Source organism: Dermacentor andersoni, chromosome 4 (genome assembly GCF_023375885.2).
Source record: "Dermacentor andersoni chromosome 4, qqDerAnde1_hic_scaffold, whole genome shotgun sequence".
In the NCBI taxonomy this organism is placed as follows: domain Eukaryota; kingdom Metazoa; phylum Arthropoda; class Arachnida; order Ixodida; family Ixodidae; genus Dermacentor; species Dermacentor andersoni.
The window spans coordinates 84,421,226-84,448,140 of record NC_092817.1 but is presented as its reverse complement, the minus strand read 5'-3'; the positions used below and the strand labels follow the sequence as shown (position 1 = coordinate 84,448,140).

General features: G+C 43.3%; 1 protein-coding gene across 3 annotated transcripts in view; it reads left to right on the top strand.

The window, feature by feature from the left end:
- The first annotated feature begins 441 nt into the window (after nucleotides 1-441).
- Nucleotides 442-26,915, top strand: part of dia (diaphanous related formin 1) — a 53,307-nt gene continuing 26,833 nt past the window's right edge. The window contains exons 1-14 of one of the 3 annotated variants that reach the window (XM_050183370.3): nucleotides 442-2,042; nucleotides 2,797-2,856; nucleotides 3,946-3,966; nucleotides 4,976-5,149; nucleotides 8,429-8,530; nucleotides 8,998-9,131; nucleotides 11,237-11,302; nucleotides 13,946-14,021; nucleotides 14,878-15,011; nucleotides 16,143-16,251; nucleotides 18,986-19,096; nucleotides 19,180-19,304; nucleotides 21,275-21,391; nucleotides 26,365-26,483. In XM_050183370.3, coding sequence (XP_050039327.2) covers nucleotides 2,827-2,856; nucleotides 3,946-3,966; nucleotides 4,976-5,149; nucleotides 8,429-8,530; nucleotides 8,998-9,131; nucleotides 11,237-11,302; nucleotides 13,946-14,021; nucleotides 14,878-15,011; nucleotides 16,143-16,251; nucleotides 18,986-19,096; nucleotides 19,180-19,304; nucleotides 21,275-21,391; nucleotides 26,365-26,483 — 1,318 coding nt within the window. In that variant the 5' untranslated portion in view covers nucleotides 442-2,042; nucleotides 2,797-2,826. The remainder of the gene's footprint in view (nucleotides 2,043-2,796; nucleotides 2,857-3,945; nucleotides 3,967-4,975; nucleotides 5,150-8,428; nucleotides 8,531-8,997; nucleotides 9,132-11,236; nucleotides 11,303-13,945; nucleotides 14,022-14,877; nucleotides 15,012-16,142; nucleotides 16,252-18,985; nucleotides 19,097-19,179; nucleotides 19,305-21,274; nucleotides 21,392-26,364; nucleotides 26,484-26,915) is intronic. The other 2 variants (XM_055073987.2, XM_055073988.2) reach the window with 2 other exon arrangements.

Genomic DNA, 26,915 nt, shown 5'->3' with positions numbered 1-26,915 from the left:
GAGCTTGCACATCCGTTAAGACCCGCAGCTGTATAGAGCGTCACTTTGGAAGTTAGAGCTATGTCGACAACGCCTGTAAGCTGGTTGTGACACCACACTTTTTTAGAAATAGACATTAGGTTCCTGAGGGAAATCCTCTTCAGCAAGTACCATGTACTGTGGCTTTGTACTGAATTCGTTAAAAAGTCTTTTAAATTTTAAAGCAGTCCCTTTCTTATTTCATCTTGTAAATACCTGCGCTGTTGTAAAAATGCAAAGCTAATAAAATATGCTGGAATCGTATAGCAGTTTGTAGCTCAACACAGCGTTTGTTCTATTCAGGCACGTGCGATCACATATAAATGACTCATAGCCTTTATCCACCTGGCCATCCTGACGCCTTTTTCTTTCTTTTGTGGAACTGCGCGATGCAGCTGCTTTTCCGAGTTTTGAATTCACGCGGTACCAAATGAGCTTCTCGTCGAGCATTTCTCAATACGTAGAAATTAGGGATTATCTTCCACGTCAGACTTTGTTGTCCCTTTACGGAAATTGTACACAGCTTCCTAGATTTAAACAACTTGCGATGGAAGTGATACATGATTAACTTAAGTAGTAAATGTCACTTCCAATTGATTTCACTGAATGTAGTAACTGCAGTGAGCAAGACGACTATACGTTACCCGGACGATGCTGCAGCGTTACAGAGGGCGAGTGAGTTACCAGTTGCCAACAAGTGAAATGTACGATGATGCAAGCGCATATGGCGTTCTTCGCGTTCTGCATGCCGGACGTCTACATTCAAGGCAGCTAATACGTAAGCTGGATTTCTGCACTCTACGAGCCTGAGAGTTTTAAAAGCTGTGACAGAGACGCACGCGTTCCCTTATTTTCTTGCCACGGCTTTTAGGTTCGTCATCTCGTTCCCTTCCTTCTCCTAGATCGAGTTTCCATTTCATGTGCGGCGTACCAAACCGGACACCTTCCTGCTCAGCCTCCCTCCTTTACCCTTTCTCTCTACGTCGTTGTGGAGCGCACGCGTGCTCCAGGTGGTCAAAAACGCGAGGCTATACCATCACCAATAAATAAAAAAAAAAAAAAACTGTACATAATTCGCAGCACGCCGTCAGGACGGCACGGAATACACGTGACGGCATATGCCTTTATCCGGTTTCGTTCGTCGCCTGTTGTATACGTATACGCACAAGCGCGCGACTCAGTGTTATAGCTGTGAGAAACGAAACGCCAACCTCCTCGTAACGAGTAAAGCCTGTGGGCGTAATTATCAAGCCGAATAACTAATTATTAAGCCCCACGTAAACAGTTTGCAGACCGGGCTCCTAATTGCATCTCCCATTTCGTACGCGAGGGAGAAAAAAAAAAAAAGACTTAAGATGATATCAATGTCAGATAAACGAGTCATTGCGCGCCAATTATTTTCTTAATTTTTCGCTCTCACGTCTGCCGCGCACGATGTAGTGCAGGTGCTAACGCTCAATCAAGGTCGAATATTGCATAGTTGCATGAATGAAAAAAATAAAAATAAATAAAAACGCAAGAAAGCAAAAACAAAACTCTCACGATGTAATGCAGTAGTGTAAGTCGAGCTTTTGCGCAGCAGTGAAGTCAACGACTTTGACGACGCAAGCTCGCAACTGTTTTAATAAACCACCTGAGTCATCATCTCCGTCTGACAGCGCGCCGCAAAAGGCGGGAAATCGCGGGAGGTCTCGCGCGTGCTCGCGCGCGCCTTTGCGCCAGGCTGACGTCACCGCTACAATGCGTTTCACTGCCACACAGGCTGCACGATGCTAGAGCACCGTCTTGTAACCAACAACGGGCAGCCTAATAAAGTCTCCGCTGCTTGTATTGTACTCGAGGTGACCTCCTTTTTGCTTGCCTCGCCGCGCTCGTCTTCCTGGAACATATACCGATGTCGAAAGTTCGTTAGGCGTCCGCCAGGGGGACGCTTAGTCGACAGGAGGTCATGGTGGTCGCTTTGGGCGGAGTGGCACCTGTGGTAAACTGTGAACTTGGATAAAAAGAACGCGAACACCGTAAACGTAAGTGTCAATCTTCATATTTATAGCCACGGGAATGTGTCCTGCGTATGTCCGAACCGTTGGCATGGCTGTGATCAAGTTCCTAGCAGCGCGGCTGGCTCCCCTGTTGGGAACGCGGTCTCACACCGTCAGCGCACGTCCACGGCTGCAAGATTAAATCTTGGCTCCCTGCCGGCGTGTCACATAACTTCGCGCTTCGAGAGACGACACTACAGACATCGCCAAATGTGTGCGAAATTTTGATAAACATAGCGCGGTAGACGAACTCGGAGTTCCTGTCAACGTTAATTGGGGTTGCAACAGCGCTAACAGGAAGTAACGGTGCTATCTTTCTCGTGCGACACTTTAACGATCGCAATCGAAAGGAGGTTGTTTTGAGGAGGAAACCCAGACTTTTAAGAACATTTTGCTCGAGGAGGGTATCTTTATGTGTGGCAGCGCATCCAGCAACCGCGGATCGTCGTTTGTGGATGACGCGCACAGGTGCGAGCTTGCTCTCGTGCTTCGGCTGACGTTTGAAAAGGGTCGTTTCTTTTCGCAGCCGGACGGCATATCTGCGGGTGGACGAGTATTTGGCTATTTTTTGGTGGCTTAGCGAGATTCTCGTATAGAATATGACGCATTCTCGTGTAAGATATGACACCCGCAGCTGGTGTTGCTCGAATCTTGTGCTTGTGTATGTATAAACGTAAACGTGTTCACGTATCGACTGCTTTCACACTGTTATACACCACGTTGTTGTCTTTCTTTTTAGTGAACTAAGATGCCATGAGCTTTGGCTAACATGTCTAATAAAAGGTCATCAGTCATACTGGTAAGTTAGTCGCCTACGTATGGCGCGCTGCACGCTTAACCAGCTGTTTAACACCGGAAACATTAACGGCGTCTTGGATGGGGCTGGCGATGATTTGCAGCGGCCGCTTTTTGTGACGATCGGATGACTTTGCTAGCTTTCTGCATTCAGGCTCTTTCGCTCCTAAATAATGTTTTGAACCCCGAAGTGCCGCGCGTTCCGCGCGGTTTCGCTTTCGTTCAGTTAACGGCACATTTCGGCAAGAATGGTACCCTCGCTGCTTGCTATTTATAGATGTCCCATTGCGTGTCGCTTTTGTCACTTCTGCCCTCCGCTCCTCCTTTTCCATGCTTGCTGGCGGCCAAACTAGGGGTGCAGTGCCATTTGCATGTGCTTTGCCATATTTTTGTCTGTTATTGTTATTTTGTTGTCCTAGTGCGGGCTTTAATCCAGCTGCTGACGCACGCAACTCTCGCACTGCCAACTACCCCACGCAGTTGTTCTGAAATAGTTTTCTCCGAGAATATCAAAGTGAAACCTTCACTGTGAAGAGTGCAGATATTGAGGGACACTTGCAAGTATGTTAATCAAACTCGTAAATTACGCGCAAGCTCACAAATCCCTGTGGCATGAAATGCGTGAAATTTAGCGCAGATATTGTTGCATTGGGGCTTTCTGTAAGATTCTGTTGGTTAATTCGATATTTTAATTTGGCTGTTTTGAAGATTCCCTATGGGCCGATCCTTTTGAATTACTTCTTTTAATGTGGACATATTATATATTGACTTTGTCGTGCATGTTTCATTGAATTCAAATTAGCAGCTCTGTGTGTGTGAGAAGTGGCAATCTGTATTGCTCCATGATAGCGCTGTCGTACATTTGTTTGGATTCTTAATTAAAAGAAAAAGAAAGAAACATCTGTTGCACAGCTAAAGTATCAGAATCAGGCCCACACTTCTTCTTTCTTCTTTTTTTTTTTTTACTGCAATGGAGTGACACTTCCGCAAAGACAGGCATGCATAGTTACAATAGTCTGTAATTTACTTGCCAGGTTCTCTTGTAAAATATTAATAATCTATATTGTCATACTCTTATTGAATGCTTGTCAAGCGAGGGAAGGAAAGACAAATGGTGAGGCTCTGTCCATCTTTCTTTTGTGATGTGTATGTAGGTTTATCCTTGAATTGTTTCTCGAACAGATACATTTAATTAAGGTGGTTTGGTTGCATTAGAGTACCATTTCCTTCAACCTGCTTAATTGAGCCTATTACAAGCTTATAATATATATTTCTGTCTCTTTCAAGTTCTGTGAAAATGCAGGGCATAATATGGTCAAATCACTCAGGAAATGTTCATGAAGGTTCTTCTAAGATAACTTGTTTCAATAACATCAGGGCTGAATTGCATCTTGTAGTTTTAGTCATTCAAAAGAAGCTCCGACATTAAATGAACACTCAACTTTATATTTACTTTGTGTCCAATATCTGGCTGTAACACTTTTCATTACAATGTGGTTCATCAGTTTTTCACTGATGACTTTGCTCTTACGGTTGTAAAAGGATATTGTAGTCAGCATAGTTGTGTTCCTTTAACTGCAAGTAGATGCTTCATTGAATGTGCAAAAGTAAAATAAGCTAAAAGTTATTTGTTTATTTTGTACAGTGTGGAAATATAGTAACCATGATTGCAGACTCAACACCCATGCAAGAGACTTACATGAAGAGTCACAGATTAGTGTTTGCAATAGTTGAGGGCAAGGAGGACTAACCGGCCTAGATAAAATATTACCTAAAAGTAAAATTTATCCTTTTTTGGAGGATTTCATTACATTGTTGTTATTTTAATAGTCATCTAGGTAAAAAACAAGGAGTGCTGTTAAATGTGTCCAAGTGGTGAGCAGTTTGTCTTAAGTGGCTTCTTTATTTGCAACTAGAGCCACTTGAAGGTTGTTTTAATTGCAGTCTTTAACTAATTTGCATATCTCAGACACATTCAAGGCTAGCAGATGCACATAACTAGGTTACATTGTGAGAACATTTTGACATGCTACGTAGTATAGCACAGAAAAAATTAATCAGCTGCTAATTGGCCACAGAACTATTGCTGTTAGGTTCACTCATGCTTTTTTCCTACATTCTAGCTGGATATGTTTGGAAGTCGAGGTCGAAAGAAGCCGTCCAAGGCGGGCGGCGGCCAGCCTTATCCAACACAACCGAGGCCCACATCTGAAAATTACTCTGCTGAGCCTGCGGTAGAGGTGTATGTGAACAGTCTCAATGAAGAGGAAGTGAACAGAGAGTTTGAACGAATGCTGGTAAGATGAACTCTTGGCCTTTCCTGTCAGCATCAGAGGTGCAAACATGGTGTAGTATTTACTGTGCTTGTGAACAGAACTATGCGTGTACTTGCAACTCTTTGTTTGTCTTGGACGTGATATGCTCCTTGTGTATTGTCACGGGCCAAAGGGCCCAGATGCAACCACTGTTTCCCTTTAATATTCTTATAATGGAATAGCTGGAAGAGAAACACCATATGGTTAGAGGGAGAGTGGGCCTTGCCCAGAATAAAAGCAAGCTGTAGATGTTCAAAATAATTTTATACACGAGAAGTATGAGAGATCCTTCTTGTGATAAGAAGTCTGCACAGAGCGCTGGCAGCTGGAGGTTTTAATTGCTTACCTCTCAGTTCAGCTGCGAATGGGAGACATCCATCTGTAAGACATAAAAAGTTGGTTAATCTTTTCTGAAGTTTATATAAAAAGACAAGTTCAAACCTATTACTGGAATAAACATTTATTCGCTTCAGATATTATGTTCTCTACTGACATTTGCATGTGATTGCAAGAGTACAGAACCTCAGCCACACAAACAGAACTGTCATGCTACTGACTGTCATAAATAGGAACCCTGAAAGTGAGTTTCGCAAATGACATGTTAGATGAATGTGCAGCACTGTATTTAACCATATGTCTGCTGCCTTTCATCAGCCCAATGCCTAGAAAAGCTGAAAACTTGAAAGGAAGTTTCTTTCTTTTTCTATTCACGTTGACAACAAACATCAGCAACTGCAGAGTGAAGTACATTTCTCATCTGCGATAATGGATTTGCATATAGCATTGGCAGTAATTAAGTACTTGCATCTGTAGCACAAAAAAACCTGTTTTGTATCGGGCTCTCTCTTATTACTATCTGGACTGACATCACTTGCTGCCTGGTCTGTTTCTTCATGTAATTTGTTCCGCTTTTCTCAGTTTTGTGAAGTGTGCTGGACATTCAGCACTTTAAAAAAAATTGTGTCTAGCAGGGATTTTTTTCCATGTGGCTACTGTTTGATTGACCTTCTTCTGTCCTTTATAAAGTCAAGAGTCTGATAGAATACTGTCTGGTCAGGGAAGATCATAGTATATGATACATACAGTGTTGCATCAAAAGAGATTTCTGCTCCTGTGTGGTAGTTTTGCTCACAATGACCATTGTGAAAAAGGCTCCCATGAGGGAGACCCGCCGTAGTTGCTCAGTGGCTATGGTGTTGGGCTGCTGAGCACGAGGTCGCAGGATCGAATCCCGGCCACGGCGGCCGCATTTCGATGGGGGCGAAATGCGAAAACACCCGTGTGCTTAGATTTATGTGCACGTTAAAGAACCCCAGGCGGTCGAAATTTCCGGAGTCCTCCACTACGGTGTACCTCATAATCAGAAAGTGGTTTTGGCACGTAAAACCCCATAATTTTTTTATTTTTCTCCCATGAGGGAGCCAGGAGGTCTTTTAATTTAATACATTTTACCTTGGTCAGCACTGTGTGTATTATTTACTTCTGTCCTTTAGCGATGCACTGTTGGTGTGACCACTCAAGTTTAACTGGTGCATTTCTGCTGTCTGCCGATTGGTGTATTGTCTCCACAGACTGTCCTTAAAAGGTCTTTTCAGTGGTGACATCATAGGGTTGCAAACGACTTATCAGACCCTTAAACCACATCCTTGAGTTTAAGCAAGGTATGTAGGTAGTGTATCCAAAAAGTAAATATGCATTTTGTTAAATGAGCCACAAATATTAGAAAGAAACTTTGTTTATTACTGCAGATACACTTACACATAACCTGCTTTTGCTACAGTGCGGCACTGTGTTTTACAGGCCAGTGTCATACAACTTTGCTGCCAATAACCGAAACCAGGATGTCACTTCTTTCTGAAGTATGAAGCGCGTGCATAAAAACTATCCTATTCATGGTGTGACTGATCATGCCAAAAATGGGCCTGACAAGTTCCCAATAGGTTTTTGCCAAGTTCAAACAGACCAAGCACTCATCTTTATAACGTTAGAATACATAAGATGTTATGAGGCTTGCATGTTCCCTACTTGAGTTATGGCATTGCCCAACAAATGGTATTTCTCTGAATTGCCTGAACCATTGTTCAACTGTATGATTGCTCATGGTGTCCGATTCATACATTGCACGCAATTAAAATTTTGTGGATATTGGTCTACTGCGTCACATTCTTAGCGCACAAAAACAGTATTACAGCCCAAACACCATAGTCGGCAGGCAACTGTACAGGAGCAGGTGCAGTAAAGATGGAAATGCTGTCCTGTGTATGTTTTTAATTTAGCACTGCCCAACAGAGACTGCCTCCACGGCACGCCGAAAATGCCAGATTTCGACCGTGTACCACCTGCTTCATTCAAGCACAGCATCATTCTGCTTGGACGTATTACACCATTTTTCAGCGCTGTCGGAGCTTAATTTCTGGATGTCCCTAGCACATACATTTTGTAAGAAAGTATCAGCATAGATTTGGGTAAATGGAAATTAAAAAATCTATAATTATTCGGAGTCAGCCTGGTGGATTTGGAGAAACCAAGTATAACAGTTGTCTTGCACATGCTCTTTAATTACAACAGGCAGCTGCTCCAAACTTCTGTGATCCCAAGTTTCCTACCTGTAAGAACTGAAATATGTAGGTGTATTTGTGTATGGCATTAAATGTAATTGAAATACCTAATGCCTTACTATTGAGGCACTCTATTGAAGCCTTATTTTTACTACTTAAGCACTCTTTTTCTTGAAATGTCACTTTCTTATCATGTTGATGAGACAAAGCAGCAAAAGGGAATGTAACAATAGAAATTCATAAGCCAGAACAGGATCCATTGTTATTAACCTTGTTTCGAACATCTGTCTTTTCATGAACAATGCCATTTCTCTGTCATGAACTCTCAACACCGAAAAAGCTTTCTGTGGTAGCATGAACCAATTAACATGCCTGGTTAAGTGTTCTGGCGTCACTTTTGAAGTCAAATTTGGGATTGAACCTGTTCGGCTAAGCTCAGCATACATTTGGATACAGCTGTTAAAACATATTGGTTCAATATTTTCATATAATAGTAGGCATACTGCAGGCTTTTGTGTTATGCAAAGGAGAATGTGTCATTGAAAGGGATCAATTATTAATAGAGTCCCAGCTTGTGCAAGAACACTGAAGCCCACATTCTTTCTTGTGTCTGGCATGATTATTTACTCCCTTACATGGCTGTTTTGATCAAGTGCTTGCAGTGACTGTCCTTTACATACCCACCTCAATGTTGTGCTTACAGGATGACATGAACTTGACCGATGAAAAACGGGAGCCACTATTGAATCGGACTCTTATGGAGAAGCGGGAGATGTTGTCAATGCATCTAAAGGGCACGGCTGCAGTGAGTGTTCACAGCTGTTTCGTACTGAAAATATAAATTTATCCCTAGCAGCAGCTGCATAAATTTAGAATGGTAGAGATGTGGGGGCATTGGGTACTAAGATGCTCTGGTAAAGCTATTTTATGCCTTACATGTCAGGGGGGGGGCAAGGTGTCGATAAGATATGCCCAATATTTTTTAAGTTGTGCGTTATGTGGAAATTAAGAAGCGGGCACTCTTTTTTCGGTGATACTTTTTGCTAAGGCGGCACTTTCTTTCCATTTTCAATATGAATAACAGTTTACTAAACTAAATCAGAATATTGAAAGAAATTAGCTGAATTTGAGTAAGCGGTATTAGGAGATGGCCTGTTTGCTCCTTGTCACTTGAAACATGTTTTGTGTATGTCAGTTAGTCATATAAAGCAATGTGTGATATTTTGATTGAAGCTTTGGTTCATAAGCTGTTTTCTTTTTTCTTTTTCTCAGGGTGGTAAAAGGAGTAGTAAATATGAGTCTGCTTTGGACTACGTTAACTTCCTTAGCAGCGAAGGCACATCAGCTGACAAGCTCTTTCGTGGTATTGAATCCCTGCGCATAGCCCTCACAAACAACCCTGTCAGGTAATAATTGCTCTTTTTCTGTAACCTAGTCACTATGGAACTAAGCTTTGTTGTCACAGACAATTGTAGACAATCCATTATTGAAACTTTGACGCATTTTCTAATGCTTGTGACATCCATTTGGAGGACTTCAACAGACCATGCTGTCACGCACACACATACTGCAAGAGGCATTTTCGATCTGAAGAACATGGAGCTCTTGTAACGTAATTGAATCCTGGAACTGTGTTCATTCTATATTCTGATCCTGGAGTGCTAGATGAGAGAAACTATGCCTATTTTGTCTTGGGTTTTAAGGCATGCCACTTGTTATACAGATGTAAAACCATACTAACAATAAACAGGAACCAAACATTGAGGTCACCAGCAAATGCTTATTCTTTCTTGAGTGTTTGACATGCATATTATACAGATTCTAGACACTCAACAAGGAGAATGTTCACACTGAAAACCAAACAAAAATACAACCAAGACAGTTAGCATTGAGTGTTGGCAAACGCAAATTCAAATGATAGAAATTGAGTATAACACAGTGAACATCATCATCTTGTGTGAAGCCTGTCATTCATGAATGATACCAAGGCATCTTGTAACACCGCTGAAGGAGCGCTTACTCACGTGTGCGTCCTGTTTGTTCCGACATAAATGCCTCTACAATTTCTTTTTCTTTTTGTACTGCTTTAGGACAGTTCCCTTGTTTGGCATTGTTTGGTATTGTCTGGTGCTGTCACTGCCTATCGCATGCCTATTCCCTTTAGCCGCCACAGCATGCAAAGGATGTTGTTGTTTTGCGACGTGTTCTTAAAGGAAGAAAGAAAGCGGGGGGGGGGGGGGACAAGAAGCTTGCTCGTTTGAAAGCTGACATGGAAATACCATCAGCAGCACAATTTTATTCTGTTTTGCAATACTAGCTTCAACTCGCTTATATTGCTTGCACAAATTGGAAAGCTCTTTCGGAGACCTACACTTGTCGTCAAAATAATAGCTCATTATCATCATTCCGAGGCTGAGCAAAATCTTTGAATTTAGGTTGGCTGCATAGTTTCGTGTTCAGAATAAAACAATTGATATCTGTATGCTTGGATTGAGTAAAGCAAGTCATCCTAATTGAACTACATTGACGTCACGTTCATGGTGAATTATAAATCCACGATTTGCTCATTAGAGTTACCTTGACCCCACCATACTTCCTGCTACCTAACAAAAGCTAGAAAAATGAAGGAATACTAGCTCAAAAAGCTTAGGAACATAAACATGTACTATTACTGCCATTTACTAGAGGTGTGAATAAGTGTGCTTAAAAAAAAATTTGGAGGATGCTTAAGCTTTGCCTTTAAGTGCGGAAAACGATAGCATTCAAAAATCCTTGACTGCTTCTCACGCTTCCTGGCAACTGCAGTGTACGTAACCGTAATATTACTCCGTGGCTTCCAAGATATTTGCGCACCGACGTGCGCATATGGCGGACGCCGTGGCCACTCTATGAATGGTAGAAACGCTGGAAGAAGGGGTTTGAGTTTTCGCATAACAGAATTGTGTTTCCTCGTATATTCAGATCACAATCCGACGCTATCACGTCTGTAGGTTGTGTGTGAGGGGTACTTTACAATTTTTCTATCTATTTTAGCTTGAGAAATTCTATTAGTTCAGTAACTTCCTTGTGCCACATGGATGGCCTGGGTATGTGTGGTTCTGAAATCTTTTTACTCAAACGATGTCCGATGCTGAATACGGAACGCCGCCATGGGACGCCGCTGCTGTGCGCTGACACCACATTTTCTGCGACGCGGGGCCCTTAATGCTATCGCATTAAAATGTCATTTGTTAAGGTACAATGAAAAGATAGAAACATGCTTAAAAAATGATGACCGCAAACTAGTTGTCTTTGGTAGCCACTTAGTTTATATAGTACAGAGAACCAAACCTTACACTGCGTGGGCAAATGATCCTGTGACCCATTGGTGTTTAAAAAGCAGTCTTCCTCCCAAGGTGTAGGGAGCATCACAGTGCAAAAGTGGGTAATTTTTTTACAAATGGTTGGACAATATATTTAGAACGTAACACTGTGTTCAAGAATTGCTTATGTTGATGTATATTTTCTTCAGTTGGCTGAAGGATTTCCTACAGGAAGGCATGGACAAACTGCTGAAGATTCTTCAGAGGTGTAAACTGTAAGTTTCATTTGTTTATTTGTTGACTCATAGAGACACTGCAATACACTGAAATACCAAGCAGATGGGATTCTGTCCAGTCAGAATCGGCATGCTCGTGTAATGTACGTCGAAAACTGTTGGAGCAGGAACAACAGCTATGAACCACAATTAGTTAAGAATGCCAATTCTGGCCTCTGACGAGTACAGCAGAAATAATGTAACATTATAATTTCTTGGCGGAAATATTTTGGGAAGTGTAAGACCAGAATTTGCAGTGCTTCTAGAGGGTAGCTGTCTTTTTCCAGCGACAGTGGGAACTAGCAGATAGATGAAAGAACAACCAGCCCGTTCTTATCACATGCTTGTCACAAGTGTTCGTTCACCATGGCTTTGTCATCGGCTGCCCGGTCGTCAAACTCGCAGCCCAGTGCGGGCTTCGCTGACAGCTGGAGACGGCAGTCGAGATTATGTGCGCTTGCTCTGAACGGGTTTGTGAGCTTAAGAGATCGCGATCTATACATTACGCACGCTCTCAGGTGCTTAACCTCAGATTCTTTCTGGCATGTGCTGCCATACTCATTGCTCTGAAATTTCTATGTACTCTTTAAGCTTGACAGTTATTTCAAAATGCAACAGACATTTAGCTATGTGGGTCAACAGCTGAAAAACTTGCAAACATCCAGGAAGATTTGTGCTTGGTGATGATTCAGCATTCTTCAATGGTTCCTATGAAATTTTTCTTTTTCCCGTGCAGACAGGCGTGCTCACGTAAGAGGCAAGTTCAGCTTCTTCAGTAAATAATGTATATTAAGCATTGTTCAGCTTGTGTTAGGTTGAAAATCTCGCAGCTGCTTTGTTTCCCCTTCTGTTGCACAGGCCAGCCTTCTGATGTAAACGGCAAGTTGCGCCTTTTTGGCCACAAAAGTTTGCCGAGGTGAATTCCCTGTAGCTGTTGCATTACCTCTCGTTAACTCAATCTCTCTTTACACAGGTGGAATTCCTTATGTGACGGGCAAGTTTAACTCTTATGAACCTGTCAATATGTATCTATTTTATTTGGGAATGCACATATTTCTATATATACAGTTCAGCCTTGTTATAGTGAAATTGTGTCCTACGCGATAATAGCTTCATTATATCTGATGTTCATTACAGTGAAACCTCATTAAACCGTAGTTGGCCAGACCTCGGAAAAAGTATGTACTAAACGGTAGTACTGTTTAGCGAAAATAGCACAAAATCAACCACTTACCTGTCAAAAACAGAACTCGGAGAGAGCGTGATGAAAGGGGAAAAAACATGAAATATTTATTCACTTCGCGCGACAAAAGTGTTATTTTCATTTGATGCCACGATGGGCTAGCAGCGACGACAGTGGCCTCAAACTTACTGAAGCTGCGAGGCAGCTTTTCAGCCAGCTCCCCTCTTCTCGGCAAACACTCGCATGGCAGATTACTCGTTGGAGTTACCTATTCACCGTACACGTGCGCGGTAGCGCTGCAGAAGTCGCAGGGCACCTTTTTCATTACAGGGTGCTGTTCTCGTTGCGACGATTGCATTCATGTAGTTGACGTAGCGCACAGCTTCTGCCACTGTCAAGCCTGAATTGCCTGTGCTGTCGCTTTCCGTGTCGTCACAGTTGAATTTCTTTCTCTATGGTGTCATCTTCATCACTGTTGCTAGCCAACACTTCGGCAACAACAGAGGCAATGATGGCGAAAAGTCGAACCTCGTAGCCGACATCTCTTCGCGGTCGCAGCAGTGCTGCAGAGCAACTTCTTCGCATTCCAAATGCCACACACCGTAGTCAACAGCAGATCCCTGTCGCGTGGCAGCGCTGACTTCTTCGTGTCACGTTCGATAGCACGAACGATGTCTAATTTTTCTTCTATGATGAGCATCCAGCATCTTTTTTATCCAAGCTTCGCCATGACGCGAGTCCTCGCTTGCGCGACGCCACAACGCTCTCTGGCACGCCGCCGAAATGGTGTTGATGTTGATGTGGCTTCAACGCACGAACGCACAGGGTGCTTGGAGACCGTTGTTCCGATTTCTGAGACTTGTTCTGCCAGGCCACCCGATGGAGATGCCACACCGCTGTGTTTGTGTGATGAAAAGTGGAAACACTACGTGTTAACTGATACGTACGCAATGAGCTGGTACGGTTTACGTGGATACAAAACACATTATGTTCAATGGCCACTGAGTCGGGGATCTGACTTTACTACTTTTAAAATGAAGCTACTGTTTAAGCGGGTACAGTTTAATGAGGTTTTACTGTATAAGCGTTTATTTGTTGAACGCTAATGTAAGTGAGACAGCTTGAGTGAGACAGGAGTTGATTGCAGAAAGATAGGATACAGTAATATCCAGGAGTGAAATTATTTAAAGTTGGGTACAAAGTATTTCTAAAGAAGTGCAGTGACAGTAACAATACTTCTACTCAGAATCGCTAGATATGCAAATGTATAAAGAAGCATCTCTCAGATGGATATGAAAAATTGGAATGGCATCGATACACTTCAAAATGTGTCAGCCAACTTTGATCTTACGGCAGCATCAGAAAAGGAGTTCCACACTCTCTGTACAGTAATTTTGTTGGTGCTTGCTTATGATGCCAAATATCTGCTCTTTTTCTTTCTTTTTTTCTTTTTTTTAAAGGTATCCCAGAGACAATCGGTATGAACGAATCGAGCATGAAGTCATTCGCTGTGTTCGTGCACTTATGAACAACACGGTGAGTGATTGAACAAGCATTTATTTTTATTTTCTGTCACAGTGTGCTCTGCACGAAAGTTTGGGTTGCTTACAATGATTATGGCTGGTGCAACTGTTCTTACCGAGCAGTTGAACTGATGCATCACCTTGTGATTCCCCTTTTGCTTCTTGTTAAAGTTGTAAAAGGTTTCACGATAATACTAAGGAATCTTGACGACCTCATCTTGTCATGAATGATTGTTAATCTTGGGCTTATGGCAAACCTTCCTCACAAGGTAGATAATGGTAGACATTCTGTCATCGTTGCCTTTCTTGAATTAGATTTCCCATAACCTTTGCGCACATGTATCAATTTTGGAAGTCATGCTGTAACCATATCATTATGATGTATCAAATAGACAAAAAATGAGCCATTGTGATAGTTTTCTTATTTTTTTCTCATAGTGGGCTCGTGAGGCTTTAAACTTAATTGAGTCAGATACTGTCACTGATGTTGCCATTATATTGTTTTGCATAATGGCACATTTTCTAACTGAAGTGTTGTGCACTGGGTGCACTATATAGTCCAGAGCAATGTGTAGTCGCAATAACATATAAAACTCACAGAACGAAATGCAACAGTTGAAGCGTCTGGCCGCCGGTACATGTGGCACCACCTGCAGAAGCAAAATGTTGCATTGTGGTAAAGTGTGAGAGTGAGAGCACATTTGGTGCAAGATTATTACTTCTGGCCACTGGCAAGAGGGTCTGTGGTTCACTACAGACAGAACTGTTGCGGCTGCCCCACTGTTGATTTCCATTGTGTGAGTACTGACAGTACGTACGTGTGTGCCTGATGTGTGGATCTGACTCGAATTTGTTCTCACTCCCTGCAGCCGGGTCTGAAATATGTCTACGAGCACGAAACGGCACTCACCATTGTGTCGGCCAGCATGGATGTCACTAAGCCCCACATTATGGTCGATGTGGTGAAGCTGCTTGCGGCTGTTTCTATAGTTCCACCTAACGGGTACGTCATCAATCTGTCAGCTGTTGATGCATCATGTTGAAGATATGCATTGCCAATGATCATATAAGTTTCCCCACTGGCCCCACTGCTAGATCGCATGCGAACAAGAAATGGCGTGGGGCACACGTGATCGAGAGCAGTAGGCATGCGCCATGGCAGCTTCCCCACAGTCCTCACCCGCCCATGTGATGTGAAAATGTTGGCATGCACTCAGCTTCCTCTTCTGGTACTGGTACATCTCGCTGCTCATCACATGTCACATACTCTCATTGTGTTCTCTGCTGCAGGCGACATGAAGTGAGCGTCATGTTTTGCTCTGGAAGCATCGTATTCCGGTGTTGCCTACCAGCTCAATTCCATTTTGGTTTCCTGTTGCCGTTTTTTAAGCACTACGCAGTAGAAAAATGACAAAGCATGTCTCCTGGTGGCAATGTGTTCTGGCTTCGCCAGCGTGATTTCGTTTCAGTTTCTCGTTGCCATCTCTAAACACCATGCAATAGGAAAATGACAAAGCATGTCTCGGGCCGTTTGAGCCTTACCAGTTCGACGAGCATCGTTGTGTTGTGCTGCAATGATTCTTGCCAAGTGGACACGTAAAAATTTCCTGCTAAAATGCCCCACCAGAAAAAGATGCTGCAACAATTTGTGCAACGCTTCGCATTACATAGATGTCAACTATACTTGTCTGCCACATTTCTTAGTGATTTCAGATTGTACATTTTCCTGGCTAGTACATTTCTTTCTCGCATCTTTCTCCCCCCCAAAACGTATGAACGAGGTTCTGTTGTATACACTGCAGAACAAGTAAATAAAAAGAAAAGCTTGGGAAGTTATTATAATTCATGATACATTTCTTATATTGACACGTGTACTTCATCATCATTTTGTTCTTCACTGTCACTACATTGTGACAACATCCATGCCAGCACTTCATGTGCACTAGCCATATAACATAACTTCACAAACACAATTTGCATGCATGCTTAAGCTTCTTACTTGTTTCAAATTTTGTACAGGCTTAGCCTTTAAAAGCCTTAGAACTGTCCTGTTTGCAATCATTTTTTATATGATAGGACACATTGCAGGACAGCATTAGTTTACTCCTGTGTATAAGAGATGTCTTTCTTGCAGGCATGAAAAAGTCCTGAAAGCGATCACTGAATGTGCTGAGATGGAAGAGCGGGAAAGGTTTACCCCCATTGTGGCCGGTCTGGCGTGCAGGGACAACGATTCTCTTAGGGTATGTTCAGATGGCTTTTTTAGTCATGCATTCATTGATTAATTTCGATTAATCAGTTTTTCCGTATGAGTATTCAGCCTCGGCCTTCTTGGCACTGGATGTCTGCCGGTTTTTAACTTTGGACAGAAAATGCAACTCCCATCTGTGAACCTGTGATTCAGTCAACTCGTTAATGCAACCCATGTAATGAATACTCATTCTTCTAAAGTTAGTTTGCACGTGTCGTCGCCCTGTCCATTCTTGTTTTCTTTTGCACTTGTGTACAAAGCTGATATATAAAGTTGATTTAATGCCTTTTATAATGCCTGCGAGTGATAAGAAGGTAATAGGTGCAACATCAAGAAAGAGAAACCAGCCTGGATTGGAAATCAAATGCACGTAGGTGAAATTTCAGTTGAGATTGAGAAGTGGATTTGAGCAGGTCATGACGAGGTGAACGAGTCAGCTAGGATAATGGAATAAGTGCCAAAAAAAGAAAAGGGCAGCCAATTACCGTATTTACTCGAATCTAACGCTCACTTTTTTTCCGATAAAATGGGTCCAAAGATTGCGTGCGCGTTAGAATTAAGTACGACCCTAAATCTGCGTTTCCATATTGCCATCGCCATTTCAAAATCACCGCCTCGTATGTGCTTCGAGATAGCTTTTGCCATGTGCTGCAGTACGGGTGCTTAGGCAATGCTTCCTTTGGCTTACGTTAGTGCACCGTCCGTCTTCCCATTTTCTGCATTTGCTTCATCAGCATGGAAGTGCCGACTGCAAAGACATGCTGAGTTAATCACGATGCCGCAAATGCCGCGATCACGTGTGCGGAGACGACGGAAATTGGGCCACATCATGGGCGTTCAAAGTTCCCGAAACTTACTTACGGGACTGGCGCAAACAGGAGAGGCGTTCTACGCTGGCGGCTGCTACATACGGCGCGACCGCGCACAGCCCCTATCTTGAAAGCGATCTGTGATGGAGACAAGAGTCCGCACATCTAGGCGCACCACGCTGTGTTCTCGTTGCTTAGTTCACCTTGAAGTGAGAGGCCGTACAAAGGTCAATTCCCTCTCTCCTGCTACCGCACTTCCTCGCTCTAGCATTTTGATAAAGAGTTTCCACATTCATTGAGTGAGACGTGTTCATGTTCGCTCGTGCGCTCATGACACCATGCTTGTTAATTTAGCTAGTAAGTGAATGTTTAAAAGTTTATACGACCGATAAAACTACTATCCTTACTTTTCGTATAGCTGTCTACTAGTTTGATATCGTAGTCGATGCTTCGCCTTTCAGGCAAAACTGCAACTTCTTCTATTTGTCACAACTTTAGTGCATTGGAAGTAAATCTTTGTTTTTTCCAAATGAGAGAAAGTTGTATATATGTATGAAAGAATGAGGTGTGCGGTACTGTAAAGAAGTTTTCTTTTTTTACGTCACGGCAAACGGATGCGCATTATAATCGAGGTAATTTTTTGGGGGGTCGCGGAAAACGGGTGCGCGTTACAATCGAGGGCACGTTAGAATTGAGTAAATACAGCAAGACAGCCTGAGATGTAGTGATAAGAGGCTGGAGAATTTGCAGCCATAAAGTGAGTTTGATTGACAAAGGACAGGTATAATTGGGCATCTTTCTACGTTCCCTTGCCATCTAGTGGAATTAAAATGGGCTGATGATAGTGATGAATTCCTGCTGAGCATAAAGAAAAGGTTTCGTTCAGTGTGAGCTGTCTTGGTCAATAACTACAATAAAATGTGCGAGCTATACCATGTGTGTGCAAAGAGGTCTTCCTCCTCATGTTTGGAACTGTGCCTGTGTATCGCTTGACAGCTCAATCATTTTTTTTTTTGCTCACAATTGTGTAGACATATTCATAAAATTTTCATATACCGTAACCTGTTAACTGCCACGGTGGCTCAGCAACTGTGCCGTTCTGTTGCTGAATACGTGGTTGTGTACATGAGTTTAATCTTACCCACTGTGGCTACGTTGGGTGAGCAAAATGCAAAAATGCATGCACTTATATAGAATTTTGCATGTATTAAGAAACTTTAGGCATGTGAAGCAGTTTGATGAAGTATGTTAAGTTATGGATCTGGTTACTATCTAGAACACCAGTTTGCCCACTGTTGCATCCCTCATTAAATGTGACTTCAGGGCATTCATTTCAGTCATTTGAGTAGAACTTTCCAGAAAGAAACAGTGAAAACAATGTTGCTTGTTGAAACAGAATTGCAGAATTCTGGGATGAAGTAATGGTGTTACTATAAGCTTGAGCATACAGTCAAGTCTGTTATGAAAGGGCGATTTCATTTGCATTCATGACCATAGATTTTTCTCATTTTTGCACTGAAGAGAAGAAAGCACAGAAAGGGTGGGTACTTCGACAGGAGAGCTAGTTAGCAAGTTTTAGAGAATGACGTCTGAAATAAAACTGCAATAGTAATTGTTGCTTGAGGACTGATTAAATGTTCACCTTTCATATCGTCGTGTCCTGTACATATACATACGTGACTAGTGCCAGGATAATGTGAAGATTCTACCGTATTACAACACTATTGACTATTCCCTTTTGCGTATTGTCAGTGGACAGTATGGAACTCCACTTATGTTATTACCAGGATCAAACAGTTTTGAGTAAAACAGTGATAAAGAAAAGGAACACAACCGTGCAAAAGGAAAAGAACACTGGCATAGGTACTCTTATTAACCTTCTTGTGACCTTATCTAAATGTTCTATTTCTTTTTCAGGTAGCATGTATCCAGCTTATTAATGCCTTGGTTTCTGGGACAGAAGACTTCGATTTTAGGTTGCATCTTCGAAATGAGTTCATGCGCACTGGTCTGATGGACATTTATGAGGTGAGTTGGAGGGGAGTGGCTGTGTTTTGAAAATGTGCATTGGACTGTGCTGACATATAATGCCCTTCTCTTTGTTTCTGCAGAATCTTATGAACGAAATCATTGAAAGCCCAGAGCTTTCCCTCCAGCTCAATATTTTCAAAGAGACAAAGGATTTTGATTTTGAGGAGCTTTCGCAGAGATGTGAAAGCATCACTCAAGAGTGGAAATATCCTTTTCTGGTCGTTTGATGCTAAAATTTTTTCATTGTGTCATAACCTAAATGAGCCTTTATGCCCTGTGTGAGTCATTTGATTTCTTAAGTATTATAGGCTGTAATTGCAGCCAATCCATATTACTCTAAACTTTATTGGACCACTTGTTTTATTAATTTATCAGAAGTTTGAATTCAGTTGAATTGCTTTAGAGAACGTCCAGTACAGAATTATGGCTTACTACAAAAGCAAATATACAGACCTAATGATATTTGAACAGGCATACACATTCAGGGACAGTTATATTGATACTTCTGTATGTAATAATCTGTTATATTGCATTCTATTAATGGCGCCATTTTGCTGCAGCACCTGTCAACCTACACAGCAGCTCTAGTACTTCAGCCTTGATATGGCAGACTTCAGCAAAACAAAATTTGGAATAGAACAAATTTAACAAATCTGCTGATCACACCTTCATTGAAGACCTTGTATCTCTGGCCACGATTCAATGAAGTTCTTGCGAGACATGTGTTTCCACTTAGGCTTCATAAAAATTAATCAAACAAAAGGGTTGTGGAAGCTGATGCATCATTATTTCTACTTGTTATTCTGTGCGAAATTGGTATCAGCAAGAGTACAGCATAGCACCGTCGAGTCTTGTTAATTTGAACATTCGGTTTATTCGAACTGGCGCCGTGGTCCCGTCAAAGTTATGTGTATTCCAATGGGCAAAAACGCCCGGTAATTCGAACGCGCGAGCATTTGTGACGGTCAATTCGAACATACTGCGCTCCGACAATGCTCTCAGCAGCGCGCCAAATCACGCGGCGCCGCCTCCGACCAGCATGTTATTGACCCCGCCATAGAGGATGAGCTTAGGAGAGACTGCTCAACGTCGCGCGCGAACAAAAAAGAAAAAAAATCGTGGAGGAAATTTGTGCGCAGGTATGTGCAGGCGCTCATCACCGATTACTTCTGTTAGTGACGGGTTAGTGACTTCTGTTAATGTTGCGGCACCGCCATGTACCACATAGAGTCAATGTACAAGAATGTCTGAATTTTCGGACGCAAAAGAACCGTCGCCGTCCGATTTTCCGGACTTTTTGCCATGACCGCAGGACTGAAACGGCATTGATCGAAGCCACCACCACCACCATATTGATTATCACGCTGCCTCGAGCCTGCGCACTCGCACGCAAGATCAGCTTGCAGCCGTAGCCACACTGCGGCAACGCTAGGCCTAACTACTTCGACGTTCGCCGCCAAGCTACTTGCTGTTTGGTGCCGTGTTTTTCATTGAAACAATTAGCTGCTGTTAGCAATGGCACCGACTACGACTTTTGTAATCCTCGCCAATGGCTTCGGAGCGTGGAAAGCGTGGCGTGTTGCATAAATGCATAATGTCGGTTCCCAAAAGTCAACTTTCTCCCAATACAGCAGTCATATGTGGTGCAGCATGCGAGAAGTTCGAAGAGGCAATTGTCACGGGACGTGGTGTGTTTATTTTAATTATACATGCATGCACCCGCCATCTCCTATCACAGTACGAGCACCGATTCGCTTAATAACTGACTGTAATTTGTAAATACGTGTGAATAAATCTTGTGGAATTTCCCACTCGTGTTAGCTGAGTGCATACGTGCCACTGCAGGTAAATCCTCCATTCAATTAGCTTCCTTTAATTCGACCGTATTTTCGGGCCCAATCGAGTTCAAATTATCAAGATTCAACTGTACTAAGTATAGCATAGTATAATGGACCAGCAGTTGCTTCACTATCCACGATAACATTACACAACTCATCTCGCTCTGCATGCTCAATTACAGAATGCAGTTCATCCAAGTCTTCATGTCACCATAATGCAATTGGCGTGCAGGGATAGTCCAAGCTAGTTTTGTAGCAGTTCTTCATTGGCTGCTTGCACTTCGGCAGCAAAAATAATGGCAATCCACAAAGTTACGTGACCTTGACTTTTTCGCACTGATGTCACCGAATGCTTTCAGCTGCTGAAGAGCTCAGTGGCTGGTACGCCATGTGAAATGTCCTTCCTGTCAATACTGCAGCACTTGCTGTGTATACGTGACGATGTCATCGTCAAGTAAGTTTTGCAGCCTATTGATATAGCTTGTTCCACGCGCCGTGTCGTGCAGTGTTCTGAAATATATAGAGGGTTGAATTTTTTTTAAACTCATCTCCTGTCTACTCAAGGCTGACCTTTTTCATTGTTGAGTCAAAATGTATATTTCAAGCAGTTTATTTTGTCATTAAAATGTAAAAATCAATACACAAATAGCCTGTCTTCATAACCAAACGTGTAATGGGCCTCGAGTCGGAGTTGACCATTAAAGGGGTCCTGAACCACCCCTTGGGCTTGATGAAATAACACAGTCTGCGGGTAGCATATGCTGTTGTGAATATCTGAGCCAAGTTTTGCTGTAGTACGCTGTGCGTGGAGCTCGCAAGCGGAATGCGAAGTCACTTTTCTCTCAAACGCTCTCATTTCAACAAAAGCCTGCCGCATTCCCATACGCGGCTGCTATTGGTAGCTGCGGTCTGCCACGTAGCACAGATACAGCGGCTGCCACGGGGTGCTGCCACAAGTCCACTGGCTAAGCACACTGTGGCTAGCTGAAAACAACTGTGTTTGGCTTGCATTTAGTGCATCATAAGCACCGAAATCGGAAGTTGTGGCATCTGCATTAACATCGAAAATGAAATTGAACTGCACATCACAGTGACATTTAGAAGGCGGAGCATTGTGGGCACGCCCCACTCCGCCGCAGCCTTCGCAGTGCAAGGCATTGAAAAAGCAGTGGGAGCACAGCAGAGACGTGTTTGATTGCCAATTAATTCAACCTCTGCTGAACACATTGCGGCAAAGTATTCCTAAAATGGCCTATTTTCACTTCAAATGCCTTTCTCTACATTGATAAAAAGTGGTTCAGGGCCCCTTTAATAGTTCATCTGATAACAATCTATCACCCTGTCATTTCGGTTTTCTACATAGTTCAACTCATTCGAATATGCTGCGGGGATTGTCTCCAGAAAAGCAGCTGGCATGAATGGCCAGAATGAAACAGCAGCACACTTAGCAGTAAATTAAGCTGGTCAATTTTGAAACTCCTAAGTAATGGCAAAACATAGCAAGCCTCAAAAATTGCCTATTCTCAATGTAGTGTGAAATTGCAAGTGTATTATCAGTGCCGTACATGTACATTCACAACCCTTTGGTACGAATTTAGGTGGTTGTACAATCGATCCCAGATATATCAAACTCGGATATATTCAGATATTGTCTATATTGAACAGTTGCAGCATCCTCTTGGAAGCCCCATGCAAAAGTATAGCGCTGTACTATGCGTATATTGAACTCCTGTTCACTGCCACACGCAATATATCGAACACTGTGCCGTGCCTCTGCAAGTATGCTTCTCTGAATGGGGCCGCAACAACTTTTTGCACCATCAGAAATATTCAGTGCTGACAGAACGGCACTGCTTTGGCTGCTAAAGACATTGAATCTGAAAGGCAGTACATGGAGGAAAACTTGGCAAGGTGTAGCATGTCTCAGTTTTGCTAACTGCAAATATGGATGGCTTGTTCATACTACGACCGTTTGTTATTGGCAAGACCAGATAGCCATTCTGCTTCAAGAATGCAAAAGGTCTCGCAGTCCGATATACATTCCACAAGAAAGCATGGATGACATACTCTTATCTTTTCACTGAGTGGTTCTGGGCATAAGAGCCGAATTGGAGATGTCTGTGCCGCCAGGTTTGTCCTCTTATAAACAAGGGCTTCCCACAAATAGCATTTTAGGGTTCTGTGAGTTGCCAGAATGAATCCAACCCCCACTTGGACGGATTTTTACATTACAGTCTGTATTTTTAGAACACCACCGCAAGCCACATCTGCATTTTGCAGAAAGACCATCATTTTAGCAGTGCACGAGGCTCATCGCTGTACGAGTCGAAGGTCCGCAGGTCATAGTGAATGAATTTAAGGCCAACTGAAGCGAAATTTTCGACTTAGTAAAAAGCCCAGTTTCAAATAACTTAGACATGCAGTAGCCTCTGTGCAAAATCTTACACTTGAAATACAGGTCAATGCGGCAAAAGAGCTCACAAAAAACAATGTTTTTCACACCGAAACTGAAAAAAAAAACGCTGCCATTATCGCTCGGCAGAAGTGATGTACAGTGAAGAATGTGGAGAACCAGCACCAGTGCTGTTTGCTTTCCTTGCTTGTATTCCATTCCGATGTATCAGTGAACAGGTCCTGCATGTCTGCTAGCCACAGAGTCGGTATACTTTGTTAGCTGCTTCGTGGGCTGTGACGACGCCGTTGCGCACCCACAATGTGCTTTTAATGCGAAGTATATTCTACAAATCCAGCTAGTTATCTCTATCTGGTTGTCTACGTTCACCAGCAGGGCCTCGATGCATTAGGTGCAATATAGTCTGGCTTAATGTGGGCACGATCCACGTGTGGTTCAGTTACACTACATTGGCAAAAATTGGACCTTCTACAGTTTAGTGTAACTAATCACACACTGGAGCAGCTGGAACAGGGTGCATGGTGCGGTAGGTTGGCTGACCAGCAGCATGCTGTTCGGGTTCACTGAAGCGAGCATGTTGCGTTTGCGCCTTTGACAAAGAAGCGCTTGCTCGCCAAGCACTTGTCCGCTAGCTCTGCGGCAACAACTGATCGCCGCGCTGCTCCGGGTCACGTTTAATAAGTAGGGGAAAATTTTAGCGATCTTAATGTCTCCAGCGTGACGTATCCAGCTTCACCGGCCACTGCCAAGCACGCTGGAAGTGATGGACTCGTCGACCAATCCGACAACTACCGCCATCTGTAGTAAAGGATGATACAAAAATTTGAGGACGCTTAAGCTTCGCCTTCAAGATTGGAAGACGACAGCGTTCCTGTCGACCCGCCAAGGGGTGTAAGACAATGCGCTACGGCGCAGTGATCACTTACGAGGCGCCCTGCATCGGACTTTGCACCCACCAATCACGCGTTGAGCGTCGAGCAACGCAGCGTTCGGCGCAGCAACGAAACATGTGCCTGAGCAAGCGGAACGAACAGAAGAATTCGGTGTCTCGGAGGGGGAAACGATGTACGCCAGCCAAACGTCGTGATCGGCATGGGCAGAGAGATAGAGAGATAGTGATCTAAAGAAAGAAAGGACGCTTGATTCTGCAACCCGTGAGGGAGCACGGCGAAGCGTCGTCAGGGAAGAGGGAGTCCGGGCTGCAACGCGCCTCGCAGCGGTCCCCGCACAGCCCCAATGCGCGCGTGGCACGCCACCTGTCGAGGCAGCGCCGTACATTGAGAGGAGGGGGTATTCTGTGTTTGCCGCAAGATGGCTCTGCGTGTGCGGAAAGCACAGAAGAAATGTAGCAGAAACGCACTTCGCTACTCGTGTAACTGCGACTTCTGTAATTTACATGTTCATAATTACCGATATACACCACAGTATAACTTTCTACAGCTCGTTTCTAAGGCAACACCGCATTCACTAGAGGCGCGTTAGTACCGCTTTGAAGCATTGAACTCGTGGCTGAGTGGTAGCCTCTCCGTCTCACACTCCGGAGACCCTGGTTCGATTCCCACCCAACCGATCTTGCAAATTTTTTATTCATGAAGTGCCTCCCGGGATTTATCGCTCACGGCCAACGCCGCCGACACAGGCTTTTCTGCGACACGGGCTCCTTAACGCTGTCGCGTTGATAGCTGAGGCTTGACTATAGAGGGGCTTGGTGCTAAGTGTGCATAAGCTCGCAGCCAGACAGGCTGGACTGCGGCCATGATAAAGCTTTGCCCATTTTGCCCAACATAGCATTCCTGCACGGCTTGCCGCTGCATCTACACCATGGTGCTGCAAATGCAGCATGTGGTTCCTGTTGTTTCTAGAGCTGTGTCGGAAAGGATTTCGTTCGTCTACTTCGACGCGTCCGATGTAGAAACACACGAAATATCTTGAAGATGTTGCACCACCGAAAATGATCGCCCGAGAATATCGCCCTAAAATACAGCCCTAGAATACAACTTACCTTTGGTTTTCATGTGCGATTTCTGCATCTAGTACTTAAGTCACCCTGAGAAACCGTTTGCCAAGTAGATCTGTTGAAATGTAGCTTGTGCAGCTTCGTTGACTGCAGTTTGTATGCTTTGTGTGCATTGGCTGGTCTGCTTCGCATTTGCCTGCTGCACCACGGTGCACGCTTTTGCTCTGAAAGCTAGGACAGAAAGGATGTGTTCTGCCTTCCTCACTCGGCATTGTATACTGCACAGCTAATGCTCATGTTTGAGTACGTATTCGAGCACCCTACGGCCATGCAATGCATTGGCATTCTTGCAACAACTCAAATCACGAGCGCAACAGGGAGAACACACACTCAGAGAGATGCCGATCAACTCAACAATGATGAGCGAGCAATGTGCCCGGCTGTCTAGGCAAAGCATGACACAACTGTCAACAGTTGTGTACGGTTCTTCAATATTCGCCATATCCACATCTCTACCGCTTTGCTACCAGGTGCATGCGTCGTCTGCATAGGTGCTATTTAATACCTGTTAATAAAAAAAAATTAAGCAATTATCAGCCCCGCGGCTTTGCCAAGATTACTTTGAGAGTATACGCTTGGCATCTCACGTTAGGCGAGATGCCTAGGTTTACACTAGGGCTCACGTTCGAGCAACGTGGGCTTTTAGGATCAGCATTGCTATCAGTACATTAAAGACCACTCCAGAGCGCAAGCTACTTATGAAATTAATCTGCAAAAAATAAGTAAACATTTGTGTGTTTGACACGGCCTTGGAGAAGTAAATCAGCAAATTCCCATTTCTCCTGATCTCGGGAAACTGACCGAGACGTTCAGAGGTTTTAGATAAGCTTTAGATAGGCACATTTTATATTTTGAATGATCAATATATCAAATTATTTCACAATCCCATTGGAGTTCGATATATCCAGGACTGACTGTATATCTATGGCAGGAACTGTCAGAAGTTTACCTTTCTGTTTTGTGTTACATGTATTTTTATTTTTTTTACCCCAAATAGGCCTGCATACTTCAAGCTTATTGATGGTTGTATATCTCAAATTGTACTGCACAAGAATGGCTATGACCCAGATTTCAGGCGATTTGCACGGTTCCCAGTGGACATTGACACACTAATGGGTATGTTTCCTGCTGCTAGGACTTTGCACTTGAAGGCAAGCCTCGCTGGCCTTGTCTGCAGTTGAGAAAGTCTGTATGCATATCAATTTCCAGAAAGCATTTGCATAGATGACATATTGGCGTCGTTGTATTGATACCTACGTTGTATTGTGTGTGCCTCCGGTAATGCGACAATGAAGTGGTTTGGCTACAGCAATTAGGCTTTCCCATAATTGCATCCCTTCATCTGTTTCACTGGTCAGTTTTGTTGGTGTTAAATATACACATAGTGTTGACGATGACACACAAAATTCTGTCTCAGAATAAAATTGTAGTCGTGGCTCTTGACTGCCTTGGCGTGTTCACTGGGTAGTCTTGGCAACAAGGAGTATGAGTTAAAAATTACGAGCATGCATAGGTGCAGTAAATATCGTTTTTAATTTGTCACTTTTA